Raw genomic sequence first — 17396 nt, forward strand, 5'->3', positions numbered from 1 at the left:
CATTCTCTCACACATCCTTCCTCTCCCCGGCTCCTCGGATGAATGTGTCTCTGTTTCAGATCCCTGCTCCAGGGCTACACACACCCATCTGTCTGCAGATGTTACTGTTCACTGTTCGCTGTGTCTCTCACTGTGTGTGTGTGTGTGTGTGTGTGTGTGTGTGTGTGTGTGTGTGTTACTATGTGCTGGGTGTGTGCGTTCCTATCTGTGCGTGCATGAATGTGGGTGACTGAGACCGCTGAATAGTGAATAGTAGAAAATATTGCACATGTATTAAATAAGCATGTAGGACAAGTGCTTCAATAGCTGATTACTGGGATATTTCAGGAATTATAAATCAAATAAATAATGTAACAAAAATCAATACAGTTTTCTCAGTGGCTAAGAATACACTAAGGTGCTACATGCAAGGCAGATGAAACAGCTGACAATCAGAAAAAGCTAATAAATTCACTTTTAAATGCGTCCATGAACTGTGCAGACTCTGCGCTACTTGTTGCACTTGTTGTCACTGAAAGCTCAGTAAAAGGCAATCAAATTAATTTTCCAGCATTTGAGACATCAGTGTCACAAAAAAGCTAATGTTAACTGTATCTAGAGAGGCATCTTAATCCAGTTACATCAACAATGTGAGAGGGCGTGCAGCTCTGACCTCAGGTGTGTGCAAACACCGAGCTGCGTGCTCACTCTTTGACCGGCCGATGCCGAACTGAGCTGTGACGGGGGTGAACGCATGGGATTTTACAGCATGCTCAGAGAGAGCCAGGTTATTTTGACCCTGCAGGCTCAGGTGTTTCAGGTGCACACACGCTGTGTTTGTTTGGGTTCTGCCCTGCTTCAAACACTGACATGCAGACTCACTATCACTCATACACATCTGTGTATATACTGTACGCAGGGGAAGTGGTTAATAAAAGCTAACATTAGCCTCTGTGCCACTGAGGTAAATACAGTGGAGAACTTAAGGTCTTGCTTTAAATGTTGTCAAAACAAGAGCAGCCATACGAAAAGTTTCAAAGAATTACTAATCTGAGCCGGGACTCAATATCAGGTTTTGGTACCAAGCAGACAGATTTTTGATGATATCAAAAAGTATAGGAATGGAGAATCGATATCCAGCCCTGTAAGACTTTCTGTGGAGAAGATTAAGAGAGTGAGTGAGTGTGTTTGTGTGTATGTTTGTGTGTGTGTGTGTGTGTGTGTGTGTGTGTGTGTGTGTGTGTGTGTGTGTGTTCTCTCTGTACTGACCTGCACCTCTGAGTCAGCACTGACAGGCTGTAGCTGGAACCAGGTGTCTTTGCCGTGATATTTCTGCAGGTCCTCTTTCTTCACTGCAACCTTGCCTACGCACACATTGATACACAACAAAGACAAAACAAGATGAAAACACAACTCACTGACTGTTCAACCAAGTGTTCAGATGCCAGGTACAACAAACACCCACACACACACACGCTCGCATGCCTGCTCACGTACTGGAAATCCACACACCAGTTTCTTTTTAAGGCATGTAGGCACCTGGTGCAGAAATACTAATAAGTGCAATGTCAGTGGCCTGGAGATGACCCTGTCATGTCTGCGCTGAAACTAACAAGTTACACCCACAAACATACACGCGCACACACACACACACACACACACACACACGAACAGGGGCTGTGATCGTGTAGAAGATGCAAATCACACAGAGAGAGAGATTTTTCAGTTTGTGGTCTGTGGTCTCTCACAATCGCACACACCCACCAATACTTAACTGACACACCTTTTCACACTGAAAAAAACATCTGTCGCACACAAACAGACACACACGTTCTAAGTGCTAAAAGTGCAGAGAAAGGGTTAGATGAGAAGATCAATACCACTTTTAATTACCCATGTAATTTTGTCAGTATCGGTTCAGATCCTCACCTCTGATTGGTTAAGTGATATAATCATATTTGACTAATGCACACTTGTGACCACAGCTCATTTGAATATTTTAAGATACATTTATACCGGTACAGATATAAATGCTTAATTACAATGTTTAATCTCCGTGTTACATAAACACAAGTTAAATCTGCAATAGCTGATTTTTCTTTGGGGGCCAACATAAATTGATATGTTGAACTTGTTAGCAAAGAGTTGCTTATTTATACTTCCAGACACTACAAACTAATGTTATCATCCACTTGGAGTCATGTTTCTGGCCACCTGGTGAATGTGAAGTCCAATATACACACTCTTTTAGCTCTGGTTTTGGTCTCTACCAACTCCTGAGGGTAATGTCTGTCTCTTTAGCTGCTAAATGCTCCACTAAGTTCACTGGAGAGCCTCTAACCGTGATCGTCTGCTGAGCAGGTAGTGCACTGTGGGCGTTCAGAGCGTTCTCACTGAACAGCTTCCTTGTACAGCTGAAAATGATACCACAGCAACAGTGAGAGTGAATCACAAGAGTAAATTTACAGACAAGACAGCTACGCAATGAGTTCAAACTTGCTATAAAGCTAAGTAATGGTAATTCTCATTAATAAATCTGACACATTGTTAATGTAAAATATCCATTATAGCCACTTTGAATATAAATGTTGAATAGACTTAACTGCTTCTTTAGCAGACACACAGTTTAGTTACTGTGGAAATGACTAAACTCAAGGTGACAAGAGTCCAAAACCTAAACACATTCAACGTTTGTCAGTCACACTGATATATAACAGAAAAACAGCCAATTCTCACATTTCAGAAAGTGGAGCCAGCAAATTTTTAAATAATTTTTCTAGATAAAAGACACAAACAATTCATCCATTTTTTTAAAACTGCTGCCATGTTTCTGTAGATCAACTTGCTAGAAACTGTGTTTTAGCACTGATTCTTTACTAACATTGTTTGACAATTTGAAACCATAAGGTTAAGCTGAAATTTTAAATGCACATTTTAATGTTATTTGAATACTACCTCAAGCTTGAGTTTCTATTGTTTGGTTGGATTAGAAAATTCGCTGATTACAGGATATATTGGAAAAGACATTCTGAAGTGCATCCAGACATTACACATAACATAAAGTTGTTGCTTTATGTTATATGCAGCAGTACTAGTGCTGTTTCATAAAAGTAAAAAGCCACCTGACGTGCTTTAGTTGCTGTAAAATCTCAGTGAAGCCGACCGAGGATTATTTTTTTCTTTCCAAACACTCACCATGGATCAAGAGAGTCTCAATTCATCTTCCAAGCTGGGTTGGGGGTCAAAACGTGAGTTTACAACAGATGGAGCAGCTGTTTACTCACCGATGCTGGAGTCCCTCCTGAACACATCCCTGTCGAAGATGTAGAAGGAGAGGTGTCTGAAGCTGCGTGGGATCTCACAGTAGAAGTCCTCCCCATAGAATGGACTGGAGGTGAGAGGAGACACAAAGCAAACTGTGATAAAAAGCTTCTCTTGTCTGATGAGCATGTGCAGCATGTTTTACCACAAACACAAATGTAGTCTGGGTGGGGTTAAGTCCCAGAAAACAAAAACAACAACAGAAATTAAGTTTTGAATTTTGTCAGAAAATAAATTTGTAAAATAAAAAACAAAACCCTGTGAAGTTACATCTCTGTAACATGCTCTGTATGAACTGAAAAGAGTTTCTAGCAGCATGGAAATGTTGAACCAATTTTATCTATATGACCCAAAAAAAAAAACAATCACAATTTTATGGAGATCTTATGGAGAGCCATAATTATGTATGGCTTCTATTATTTTTATATTATTTTTGTCAACAAGTAATTTGATGTGACATGTTATGAAAGGAGCACACTCACTGACCAGACTGTCTATTAACACCTTTTTGTGCTGCACAGACAGAGATACCGTGTTATCCCAGCTAGTTAAAGTGTCATAATTACATGTGGTTAGTATTTGGTTGTGTGATCACCCTATTGTTCTTGTTCTCTCACTGACTAACAGGTTAATCTATAAACCATTCCTGCCTCTGTGATATTGTTCAGTGTTGTCTGACTAGGTGTGTCTTGGTTTATCAAAATAGTCAGAGAGTTTACTTTCAGCTTCACGCAAACATCACAGACAAAAGTCTTTCATCATTCCTGCTACCAGATGATTGATTTTGTCAATTAATCACTCGGCAGACATAAAATAAAGACCACGTGTATCTACATCTTGCCGTGAATCATGTCGGAGTCTACACCTTGTTTGCCTACAACAGGAAGCCTGTTTGTGACCACAGGCTGGAAGTCACATCCTCCGCCACACTCTGCCTTACCTAAACAATGACCATAGAAATCATGGAAATGAGGATCTCGAGAGCTGAGCCCTCAGGGCTGCTGCCAACAATGACTGACTTCTTCTGTTACTCAGTAGACATTAAGACAGACAGAGGCACGGATGCATTTACAAACAACCCCATGAATACAGAGTCATTAAATGCATGTCGTTCCACTTTGTGCAGAAATGAGCTCTTCATCAGCCTGGCCAAACAAAAAAAAGTCTATTCAGCCATCCGTGCCATACTGTGATAAAACATACAGGATCTGCTGAGTATCGGAGTGAATAAAATGACATATCTTTTAAGTTTTGGTTGAATGCTACATTTGTGTGTCCTTCATCCAATGTGGTGGAAAGTAGCTACATACATTTACTCATGTACTGTACTTGAGTGCAAGTTTACTTTCCATGCTACTATAGACTCTTTATTTCACTACCTTTATAATACAACATATATGTAAAGCTTGTTTCAATCCAACACAGTTCAAAAAAAGTTCAAGAGCATCGCTTCAGAAAACAAAATACTTTAAATTCACAGGCCAGGCCGATCTCCACACACACAACAGTCCAGGTATATGTACTGTAACTGTTTTTTTTAATGTTTTTCTATTGAATGTTTATGCCAGGAACAAATCTTGTAGATTTATCAGTAGACACAAATACTGCTATAAAAACATTTAAAAAAAATTAAAAACATACAAGTGCCTTCAGTTTCAAGAAATCACCAACTGCACTTCCATAATTAAGGCGACAGAAATGAATATTCATATGTATAATTTGTTTTGCCCTTGGCATTTCCTCAGAGCTCTGCTTGGACTTCTGTTGATCATCGTGAATCCTGGTAACTCTGGGTAACTGGATACATGTCTGACTGACAGCAGAGTGTACAGGTCTCTGTTTACTATATTATTTCCATGGGTACGCATCCCCTGCTTTCCTCCATAGCGTGATTGAGTGTTGATGCTATTTACTTGGTATTAAAACTTAAAATGAACTCGGGAAGGATAGTTTTGATATTATAAGTTGTTGGTACCAGTGCCCTGGTAGCTGAATGGACCACAATATTACCACAGTTCGATTCCCTCTCTTTCCCATTGCTTCCTGTCTGCTTCTTCACTACCAACTGTCCAGTAACGGCGAAAAATGCCAAAAAAATCTTTAAAGCAAAGACACTAACCATGTCCTTTACTCGTGAAGCTCTGGGCTAATCAGCTGTGGAGGCAGCAAGTTACACAAATAATGTTTATATTCTTATATCCTATCAATCTTGATATAATATCCAGTTTTGATTCGACTTGCATGATTTCACATTTCTGTATATTTCTGAGAGGATGAGAAACCCGGAGCCCCGAGCGTACCAAAGTGACTTCTCGACGATCTTGGTCCTGAAGACCTCCTCTTGGTCCAGGTTGACAGTGCAGTAACAGTCCCTCATCCTGTTTGGCCCTGGGTATGGAGGGATGTTTTTTGCTTCTCCTGCACAAAGAAGAGAGAAAGAGCAGTTATTATTTAGGAACGCCGCTGTAAGCAATGACAATGTGTTTATTCAGGCACACTGCTGCTATTACTTATTTATGAACGTTGAACACAGGCAAAGATTTTTTTTTTCTTTTTTTAAAAGCATGATGTAAGTTCACACCTGTTTTAACTGTATAGGGGAGAGGGGGTCCTGGCTGAGCTGGCAGGCTGTATACCTCTTTAACACACACTTTCATTGTCATTACATCACCAAATCCGACAGCAGGTATAATGAGCTTAACCCTGCCAGGATGACTACTTTTACATTGGACACACAAATACGTAGTCATGCTCGCGGAAACACACAACAACAATAACAACAGTAACAACTCATCATTCAAAATCACATGTGACGATTTGTGCGTGTATGTGTGTGTGTGTGTGTGTGTGTGCGTGTGTGTGTTGTCAGATCTGTGAATGAGAGAATCTGCGTGGGACATTTCCTGAATCCTGCTGAAGCTCAATCTGTTCATCAAACATGTGTGACAGATAGCACTCCCTTTAACAAGAATGTGGTCCAACCACCCACAGAGACAAACACACACACACACACACACACACACAAACCACAAAGTTGGTGCTCCAGTCCCATAGGAGCAATATATTCTCCTTTATGAAGCCGTGGCTCTGAATTAGTCCGTGTCTGTCAGGACTCTGTTCCTGGTTCTGTTTTTCTTTGCCCCCTGGGACACACAGGACTCTGTAGTCTGTAGTTTCACATGCATTAACCCAACATTGTCATTGTTTGCTCCAAAAATGCTCCACTATCTGCACAGGAATCTGACGCTGCCATTCAGCCAACAAGCTGAGCTACAGCAAATCTTACACTGTTATTTCTGACTTTAAATGACTGACTTCTTTGCAATGAAAGCATGAGTCAGTGGGTGGGTGCTGCTGTTTGCTAACTGACACTTCACAATCTCATTCTCTGGAACAGTGGCTCCCCACATTTAACTCATTTAGCAAAATAAAAATGATTAATCTACTTTTGACTATTCCATTCCATCAAATTGTTTCAATTAAAGGATGTTTAGAGGGCTGAAGAGATGAAGCGTCCAGTATTTGACCAGGAAAAGAGCAAAAATCTAAGTCAAGAAACACAATAATGAGATAAAATATATAAAAAGATTTCTTTCTCCTCCATTTAATCATTTTGTAACCCCTTGTATTTATCTTGGAGTACAAACTCCACTTTGGGAACCTCTAGAAGAAAAAACTATACTATTGGTGTAGCACTAAGAAACACTTAAACTATACTACGCAGTAGAAATCTTAAGCTGCTTTATGACACAACACATTGCTGTCATACACAGTGCAATGTTTTATGCCCTGCAGCTGACCCTGGAGGGGGAAAAGGGGGAGTGTTGACATTTGACACTGTATAATGACTGTAAAACAGCAAAACAGATTTTTCCTATTCATATATCTGCACATGAATACAGCAGTCCCATTAGACTTTTCATTTCATTTACACTCTCAACTCTGATAAATAGCAAAATGCCGTTTTTCAGCCAAATAAAATAAGTTCTATGAATAAGAAAAAACTACAGTACGTCCATCCAGTTCTGACAGTTTTTGTTTAGGATTTCCCAAGAACAGCAGTATAACACTGTACCTTAGGGAGGAAGAGTTAATGTTGCAACGATGAAAATGCATCATGTGTCGTCAATGGAAGAAGGTGAGTAATCACATTGGTCATGAGCTACTCACTAATGTGCAATTACACTCTTAAGATAAAACCTGTGGTTTATTTACGCACTTGCAGTTGTTCACTTGTTCTGCAGCTATGAGACCAACCAGTTAAGCAAAATCCTGTGCTGAAATGTCACAATTTAAAGGATAACACTTTTCTTTTCGACAACAAATACCATGAAAAGAGCAAAAAGTTGCTATCAGTTGTTTTCTTTGTAGCCAAAGCCTGGTATAGTTTATTTCTCTGTACCATAGAGCTTCGGTATAGTGCAGAGAAATAAATATGGGTGTTTATTTTAGTAGTTTATTTTGAGTAAATCGAACATACACCAATACTCACTGGTGCCCTAAATGTGTATTAATCCGCAGCTGAAAATAGTCCCTTACAAATGCACTATTTACTACTGCTGGAGGTATATTTGCTAAAACTCCATTTCCCAGCTGTTTTAAGAAATTACTTAGCTGCTTATAAAAATGCATGGAATTTTTTAAGATTTACATTTTTAGTAGGAACCAATAGGCTTCGATAAGGGTAGGGAGGTGAGAAAGTATTAAGACACAGAGTACAGATCGGGTTATGCTCGATCAGAAATAGTTCATATGTTGTCCAGTCTATTTGGAAGTGTTTATGGTTGATCCAAACAGCCACAGTCAAAGGTGGAGTTAAAAGCTAGCTGTTACACAGAGGGGAGAGACGCGATAATCATTTAAATATGGAGATAACGGTTCCCCCTGGAAGCATTAATAATGTTGCACTCGGCTGTTCACATGAAAAGTGACAGAAATACAGTAGCTGTGCCAAGAATGACAAAAAGAGGGCTTGAGAAAGACATTTAAACCCTGTGTGTTTTCTCATCTCCACACAAATGGCCAATCATGGTGTGAAGTGGGTGTGACTGTTGGATTGTCGGTTTCAGAAAGTAACAGAAAAGGTCACGGACACAGCAACACCCCCCCCCCCTCCCCAAATGCCGTCACAAAGGTATGTGGGGAGGGGGGTTCCAAAGCTTCTCAATCTTCCAACAAGTACTTCTGATAAAGCGTACTGGCATCTTAAAACATGGATGGTTTGGGTCTTTTAATAGGACTTGTTGACAAAAAAGAAGTTAAAAAAATACCACTTATCTTTTAAGCTCGCTTTGCTCCTCTACACAATGCGCTATACAATAAACCCATGATTTCAAGCTGCAGTGACAAAAGGCCAGTTAATAAAGAGGAGCTACCTGGTGTCTCTACCTGTAGTCCATAATGCTACACAGAGGACAAATATAAAACCAAGCTGAGACAAACAGAGGTGATTAACTGCCCTCTGTGGGGTTTGTAATACAACACAGTGTTATGACTGCTTCTCTGGAGGCTGATTCATACACTATCTGGATCATTACACAACTATTCACAATACCAACATTCATTCACAAATCATATCTACACCTGAGCTGTAAAACATGGGGCACACGCCAGTGCTTCAATTAAGTTTTTACAGACTGTGTCTGTGTTTATGTGTGAGAGCAGAGCGATGACGCAAGACTGTCTTATCACTTCCTTCATCCCTTTACTTCCCACTCTTATTAGAGCTCCCTCCTGTCTCTGTTTCTCTCTCATTTATTCTCCAACATTTATTTTATCTCCCTCCTCTAATCCTCCTCATTCACCCAGCACTCCTGAATCCCATCCAATCTCTGTTTTTCCTCGCGCTCTCATTCATGACCTGTGAGGTCCCTTGATTGGATTGCACCATCCAGGTCATCCTAGTAACCAAAACATTGTGGGATTACCACGGCTTTCTCAGCTCTGTGTGTTATCTGTGTGTGTTCAATGACTCATCTTGCAACGTAAAAACAAATCTCTGTGCCAAAATAAGAGCGACTGGAGAGAGGAAAACATCTACAAAAATGGATATGACCACAATATAATTTATATAAAGTGAGTACGTTTTACTCAAAATAGTGCATTTTTCTCTCCAAACCGTCTTAGATTAATGAGGACATTTTCTGCATTTTTCTAGCAGCCAGAGGTCTCAATTCATGCTTATATGGCATGAAAATCAACTTGCAGAGACTTGAAACTTGTCAGAGATACTGTAGATAATCCATCATAATGAACACCTAGTTGTATTCAATTTCCTTTCTTTCTTTGCTTGATGTGCAGTGCAGAGAATTACAGACCAACTAATACACTAGTCAGGTGTGAGCTTTAAATGTGCCATATGTAAGAGCTTGACGTAATTTACACATATTCAGTACAGTAACGTGTCGTGGCTGGTGTCGTTAATAATGTATTTTTCTAGATGTTTGAGTATCTTTAAACACAATCCATGTCTGAGCAGTCTTGGGCAAGTTACTTGAAAACTGTAATCAATTAATAATTACACACTAACTAATTACATTACTCATTGAAAAATGAATTACATTACTTTACTAATAGAGTCAACAACCGAACAGTTTGGAGGGATTTCCTGAGCATCCAGTAGCTAGCTTTGACTTGGTGACTGCAGACAGCTCTCCAGAAGTCAGTTCACAAACCCTCCAATTGTTAGATTAAGACTTTGTGGTGTTTTTCTTTCCCTCCCTTGTGTGTTTGTTTGTCCCCAGTTTGTTCTCTGTGTTTTGTGTGTGTGTGTGTGTGTGTGTGTGTGTGTGTGTGTGTGTGTGTGTGTGTGTGTGTGTTTGCGTTCAGCTGGGCGCGGCTTCCTGGATCCTGCTCCCACCAGTCTCCCTACTCACCTGCTCCCCATCATGCAATCAGCTCTTCATCCAGCTGCGGTATGAAAGGACCGGTTCAACTGACCATTCTTCGCCAGATCATTCGGTCACATTCTATTAACACTACAGCCGAGCTCTGACTTTAGAAGCTTTTTTTTCGCTCTGTGTTTTTTGGAGCCTGTTGTTTCCTGTGCTTCAGGTCACATCCCTGCAACCCTGCCGCCTGCCACGCTCGGTCCAGTCTCGTCGTTTCTCCTGTTTGGATTTTTGTTTTGCCTGATCTGCTCAGTGGACTCTGTCTGTGCGTTTGCCCTCTCTCCACCTTTACCTGCCAGCCTGCCTACAGCCTCAATCACCGGCCCAATTCCTCCACATTCTACAAAACTTGCAATTAAAGACTTGCTTTTCACCTCAGTGCTGTGTTCTTCTTTGTGTGTCCAGGTCCATTAAGAAAACCTTAAAACCAACCGTCAACAAAACCAGCTGACCCCTGAATGTACGCATACATGTGGCTAATGTTAGCAAGCCAGCTAAGAACTGTGCTTGGTCAGAACCCCTTGGTGTCACTTTTGGGTTAGATGGTGGGTGTACAAAGTGCACACCTGACGCACCAGAGACCAGGCTTCACATGCAGAGTCCTGTCTATGTTTAGGTTTAGGCAACAAAAGCACTTTGGTTAAGGTTAGCGAAAGATTGTGGTGTGGTTTAATGCAGAAAAAGTTCACTGTGACTTCAAAAACACAATGCGGTATTGCCCTATACATGTTAGCAGACTACAGGCTGTTAGGGTTAGGGGTCTACACTGAGCACTGAGTCTATCGGACAACCCTGCACGTTGAAAAATGACACTAAAGGGGGACCCAGTGTGTTAAAACAGTGATGCCACAGGGGTCCTGAACAAGTGTCCATGTGTGATGACTTGGGAGTGAGACTGCCCTGTACAAACTGTTCATCAGTAATATCAAAGATATGCAATCTGTAGTTTTTAGGCTGTAAACCCACCAGTAACATCCCTCAAGCAGCATTGGTCCAGTCGTTAGCACGGTTAGAGAAACAGGGGGAGACATCTTGCAGCCTCCTGCTTAGGGGAGAAGGAAGTGCTGGACAGTTCTATTATATTTCTGGATGAGCTGATAAGAAACAGCCACTGGAGAGTTTGGTTTGTCAGTTTAATGGAAGTTTACAACAACAGTGAGGGTGGAGCATACAAGTTTTGGTTTTGCATATTTGCCTCTTTATGTCCAACGGAGAGTGAGTTTGTTACAAAAGGACAGGTCTCTCCAGTAATGCTGCCATTCAACACTTAAGATTAAAGACTTTATTATAAAACCATAGTGTGTCTGTCTCATCCTGCTTATCATTCTCTTCGTGAGCTGATGTTTTCTGTTTCCCTTTTGGTCTGAAGCCCTGTTCTTTGCTTTTCATCTACGTACTGTTTGTCCTGCGTAGTCATTTTCGTTTTCTTTTTCAAAATTAGCTTTAACCTGATTTCGCTTTCCTCTATTTCTGGTTGCTTCCCTTTTTTCATCTCTCCCTACTTTACTTTCTCCAGAGGGGTGTTTTTTTTTTTTCTCTGCTCAAGATTCAAAACAAGCAGAAAATAAAAAAAAACAACAGTAGCAGCAGCAGCCTTCTCTTTTCATCAAGCATCACTGCGGCTGCCCTTGGAGAATATCTTGCCCTAGTATCTGAGCAAAACAACACAGCGCAAAGACACTCTTGGCACGTGTGTGCGAGCGCTGTGTGGTGTGCACGCAAAAAAACACGGGGGCGGCGAGCAGAATTGCGGAGAAATAATGATGACAAGAACACCCCAAAGAGGGCGAAAGTGAACGGGAGCAGATCGACACATCAAAAAAGGTCGACTCCCCATCTCATTCCTGGGGAGGAAAGCGAAGAAAGGGAGGCGAGAGCGGCAGAAATGAGGAAGCACAAGTGATTTCAAAAAAAACATAATGGACGCAGTGAATGTGTAGCTTAGTTCCTCTTCCCCCTCTGTTGACTGGATTCAGACGGCCACGCTCGTGTGAGCAGTTACAGCTCCACTCGTAATCGTCCCTGACATGAACACATTCGAGGATACGCAGGCGTGAAAGCTCTCAGTGGCTACGTGCTTGAGTAGCAGGCCTGTGAAACAGAGGCTTTAAGGAAAGGAAGAAATACAAGCAGTGTACTCAATCAAGGGCGAGAGAGGAGGAAGACTGCACAGAGAGGGAGAGGGAGAGAGAGAGAGAGAGAGGGGGATAGAGAGAGAGGGGGAGAGAGAGGGAGCGAGAGAGAGAGAGAGAGAGAGAGGGAGCGAGAGAGACGTCAGCCAGATAGAGAACTGGAGAGCGGTTAGCTTTGGAGAAAGCTACAACAGGAAATGAGATGAGGAGAAAGGAATTTTGACTGGATCCAAGATGTAGTTTAAAAGCAGCGAACAACCCAGTTACCCCTGTGAGAGTGTGTGTGTGTGTGTGTGTTTGTGTGTGTGTGTGTGTGTGAGCCAGAGAGAGACACCGTGAGAAAGGAAAGAAGGAGTGAAACTTGTAAAGCACGATATATTATCCCAGTGTTAATGCTCAATTTCTGATCTTTTGAAGTTGCCAGTCAAATCAAGAACGGAAACAAAACTGTAAGTCATTACTGTTGATCTGGAAATGACTAAATATAAAAACATTACATCCGCTCACACTCACACAGACACAGGCCTACTCTGTGGATATTCACAACAGTGGCTTTGATCCCACACAAAATATTTCCTCATCTTTGAAACTAGGATTGCAACAGACAACATAGTTCTTATAACCTGATTATTGACAGTGTTCAGATCTCACGGTCAGGTCTGAGAGGGTTTCTCCTGAGATATAATAATGCACTTTCACTTGTGAGAGACAAACAACAATGGATACAATTGGTGCAGCAGACAATGTAATATCCTGACTTTTAGTCCGTCCTATGGTCCTGGATCCAACACTTCCTTTAATGTCTTTTATTAATGTCTTTTATTAGACTCAACCAGCCTGATTAACACTCATGTCTTTCACCCAGACCCAAATCAGCTCTTTGCTGTGAGGCAATTTCACTGTGCTGGTCCGAAAAGAGCTGTTCTTACGGACAAATACAAAAAAAGATACATGGCTCTGAAACAGAGAATGTACAGAAAACACTTTATCATGATTCTATGCATTGTCAGTTTTGGGCTAATAGGTCCAATTACAAAGTAAAAGTCTGGTCAAGCCAAATAAGTAAATTATTTTCATGAGGAATTCACTTGGCTCAGCCAGATGAGGACCACGTTCAGACCGACAGTAGCCCTGTGAGAAAAACACAGCCCTCTCAAGGCGCTGCATTAGCCAATCAATTCTATGGAAGCAAACATATCTGGTAATTCACTTTGTAAGGTGAACACATTGTGATCGACAATAGATAATATAGCTGATATACAGCTATAGCTATGGCTTTCTGAGACCGAGACAGGAACTGCGACACAAACCTCCACAACCTTATGTTGTGACACCAGGAGACAAAACTGCGACACCCATCACCAAAAGGTACTGTATGTTCACCACTTTGAACCTACCACAGCTCATCTTGAAACCCCACAATGACAGAAAACCTCTAACACCCTGCTGTCCCAGTTCAATTTCAAACTCCACCTGAAACTTTTCAGTTTCAAACCCTCACCCACCCAAGTGGTTCAATGGTGGCTGTAAAAGGTTCGGTTCTTTGAAGAAAGCTGTGGATGCGGTCCGCTTGCATGTCAGCTACAAAGAAGTCAGCAAATTAAAGCAGCAAATTACTACTGCAGCATAATCTTACTTATGTTATCTAGTCATGTTACTAATAATCACAGTTTTGCTAAAAACAGCTAAAGACATCGCTTCAGGCAGAGCAACGGTGTGACCTGGTAGAGGATACAACTCAACCTTTTACTGTTGCCATTCAAGCTTACATGGGCTCAGTGTTTGATTAACCAGACAGAGTTTGGGTGGAGAATCACTGTAAGAGGCTTTAAGGTCAGATAAAAACAGCCCCACTCTGTTTGACATGACATACATCACACACACTGCATACACTGAATCTGTTAATAGTTCAATGAATTTATATCTGATACTGAGCCACACAATCAAGCCCAGGACATTATATTTCTATATAGAAATAACACAATAAAGCTGTGTGCATCATTTAGAAACAGGTCTCTAAATTTGGATTTAGCCTGACATACTTAGTATCTTGAAAGTGTAGGACCTGAACTACAATTTGTAATAGGGCTGCACAATTAATCGAAATATAATCGAAATCACAATGTGGCCAAGTGCAATACCCAAATCACACTAGCTTCAATTTTTGAACAACATAAGCGCCTACGAATCATATTCTCCATACATAAGAAAACATGCTTATTTGGTACAAGCTCCAACAAAAATTAAATCATCATCATTTAATTTTTTTTTTTTTTCAAAAAATCAAATGCAAAAACAGTCATTCCAACTGAAATTGCAATCGCAATATCAAAATAATCGCAACATGAATATTATCAAACACAAAACAAAGGACACTGCTCAGATGAAGGGAAACACGTTGGGAATGAATAATCTACACATTTCCTGTCAGTGTCAATACCAGCTGTTAAACCAGATTTCTCTGGTTTAACAGCTGGTTTGGTTTATTCGCTGGTCACAGCAGCAGTATTCACTGCTGACTGTACCAAACTAACACGTTTAAATGCAGTTCTGCATGTCCCAAATTGTTCACCAAGAATAATAACCCCACACTGAAACCAGCTGAGCTGATTAAGTTTCCACACAACCACAACATTTGCTGCAGCAGCATGAGGAGGAACAGTGTGGAAAAAAAAGGGAGTTCACAGTTAAATGCTGGCTGTGCTGCACACCACAGTCTCTGTGATAAACCAGTGTTCAGTTACTGATCAAACTCACTCTCTGTCTAGTGCGGCCTGGAGCTAATGTTCACACAGATTCGTTAGTCTCAGTGGAAAACTTGAGTAAAACTAAAATACACAACCACAAACATACAGGCATATGCAGTGAAGTTACGCTGCATAGCAGCTTTATCAACTTTGAAATCAGGGTCAAAAACCTGATATATTGATTCAGGACGTAAGTGTGATCTTTCAAACCACAGTGGTATCACTTTGGAGTGTAGTTAGAAGTACAAGAAGAGGCTGAACCGACAGAGCTGGTTTCACAGCTTTCTATGGCCTGAACGTCCTGGTCAGTTTAACCCCAACTCTCCCTCCAGCCTTCATATCAATTTACATAATTCTCAGAATGCTCTGTTTATTTTCTGATATCTAGAAAAACCAATTAAAGATTTGAAAATAAGTTCAATTCTCCCCATTTTTTCTCTGCTACGCACACACACTCACTCACAGACAGGCTTGGCATACAGAGCGGTGAGAAGATATGATATCTTTTGCAAGCACAGGAAAGGGAGAGCAAGTTGAGTGTAAGTCCCTGTAATGTGGCAAGCTGACATTGCTGGTGTTGCCAGAGGAGAGTAACACCGTTGCAAAACCTGATTTACTCAGCATGTGTGGAGCCATTTGCTGCAGAAATGAAGTTTCTGTCGAGGTCAAATCCCTTTTTTTAACAACACAAAAGTGATCTAAACTGCTTCTTACTCTTCTTGACAGTTGAATTTCTCTCTCTACTGTTCAGCATGGGGCATGTTTTCATACTAATGTCATTGTCAGCGGGTAGAGGTCATCCCAGGGAGGGATCAAGTCGACTTCTCCCACAGGGCATCTGAAGGACGTCCTGAAGGAGCGGCACTCTGGGTGAGCTCTCCAGCCCTTTATTTACCCCTGCTGACCCTGCATGCTGGGCCTACGGCGATACTTCCCCACTATTCCTAGTACTGTGTTCTCATGGAGGGCACATTGCTGAGTGCAGGAAGAGATACTGTACCCAACCCGGATTATTCCACCAGCCTAAAGCTGCATGGACCGAAACAGGCTCTGCGTCTAAACAGTCAACACACATGTTTACAGCAAACTACTTCCCAGAGAGCTGGCCTTCTAGGACGTATGTACGTATATACAGTAGATTAGGAGTGGAACGATTTGCCAAATGCACGGTTTTGTTCATACCTTGTTTTTTTTGTTTTTTTGTACTGTTGACTTGAATGTGCCCAGGTTGTCTGTAATCTCAGGGTTATTATCCATCTTGATCATGGATTGGATCAAAATAGTCACGTGACACATGCAGTTGGAGGACAATAAAACAGATGTAGTGTGTAATACAAGACACACAGCTTGCCCTAACTTGTTTTCTTAGTAATGTAATCAGAGCTCAACACCACATATACATATATATATATATACATATATATATATATATATATATATATATATATATATATATATATACATGTGTGTACACATTAGGAGCGGTATGCAAACTACTTCCCCCACTAACACACAAATTACTCATGTAATCATAGTCTCATATCAAGCTTGTTATTCTTCTTAACAAACAAAATGGAACCTGAACCCTTCACCTAAATAAGAGCAGGAGTCCTCCACACAGATGAAGCGTTTCTAAAACATTCCTCCCGTCCCTCTACCCGTCACTCCATGTCTCCTATTCAGTCTGGACAGGAGGAAGTTTAGGAACCTCTGTTGGCCAGCTGTCAAAGGAAGGGGGGGGGGGCTCTGTCACTACAAACTAACTTTTCCCTCATAGGCTCACCCCCGCTTGAGTCATCCATGAATCCTGAATTCAGCCGCCCACTCTTGTTTCCTGGACCCCCAACACTTTACCTCCTCTACACAATATGTAATCGAGAGTTTCTTTCACTGCGGCCCACTCAGTGTCGAACACTATTTCTACTATGTCCACTATTACACTTGTATTGTTACAGCATGGTGCCGCGCCAACACTGTAAAGCCTCAGCAATGCAGATCAAGTAGCTTATGAGGAGAACTGATGCCAGACATGTTTAGTGGGGATCTGCTCTCAGGCCAATCCAATAACTTATCCTTGGCCAAATCACCCGGTACAGAGCAAACTCTGGAAGGAGCTAAGCCTTTCACTTGGGATTAAACAACAAATTGTAAATATACAACAATACTGTTACAGCAAAGTCTCATTGTTTGCAAAAGCAGCAACAATAGCAATTTTTAATTTCATTTTTCCACAGATATAGCAGGTATGTCATTTAAAATCTAAAATACACTTCCTTTAACCTCTCAAAGTTGCCCCTTTATGTTCCCATAAGTAGCTTTAAAGCTGC

The 17396-nt window shown here is 41.1% G+C and overlaps 1 protein-coding gene across 1 annotated transcript in view; it reads right to left on the bottom strand.

Moving 5' to 3' along the window:
- The window catches only part of rasa3 (RAS p21 protein activator 3), a 41691-nt gene that overhangs the window by 20271 nt on the left and 4024 nt on the right, over positions 1-17396 (bottom strand). Inside the window, exons 2-4 of the mRNA XM_071488956.1 lie at positions 5601-5718; positions 3264-3367; positions 1249-1343 (exon numbers count right to left, since the gene is read on the bottom strand). Of these exons, the coding sequence (XP_071345057.1) occupies positions 1249-1343; positions 3264-3367; positions 5601-5718 (317 nt within the window). The remainder of the gene's footprint in view (positions 1-1248; positions 1344-3263; positions 3368-5600; positions 5719-17396) is intronic.

This window comes from Trachinotus anak, unplaced genomic scaffold, assembly GCF_046630095.1.
Source record: "Trachinotus anak isolate AG129_WGS33_773 ecotype Australia unplaced genomic scaffold, CSIRO_AGI_Tana_v1 ptg000011l, whole genome shotgun sequence".
In the NCBI taxonomy this organism is placed as follows: Eukaryota; Metazoa; Chordata; class Actinopteri; order Carangiformes; family Carangidae; genus Trachinotus; species Trachinotus anak.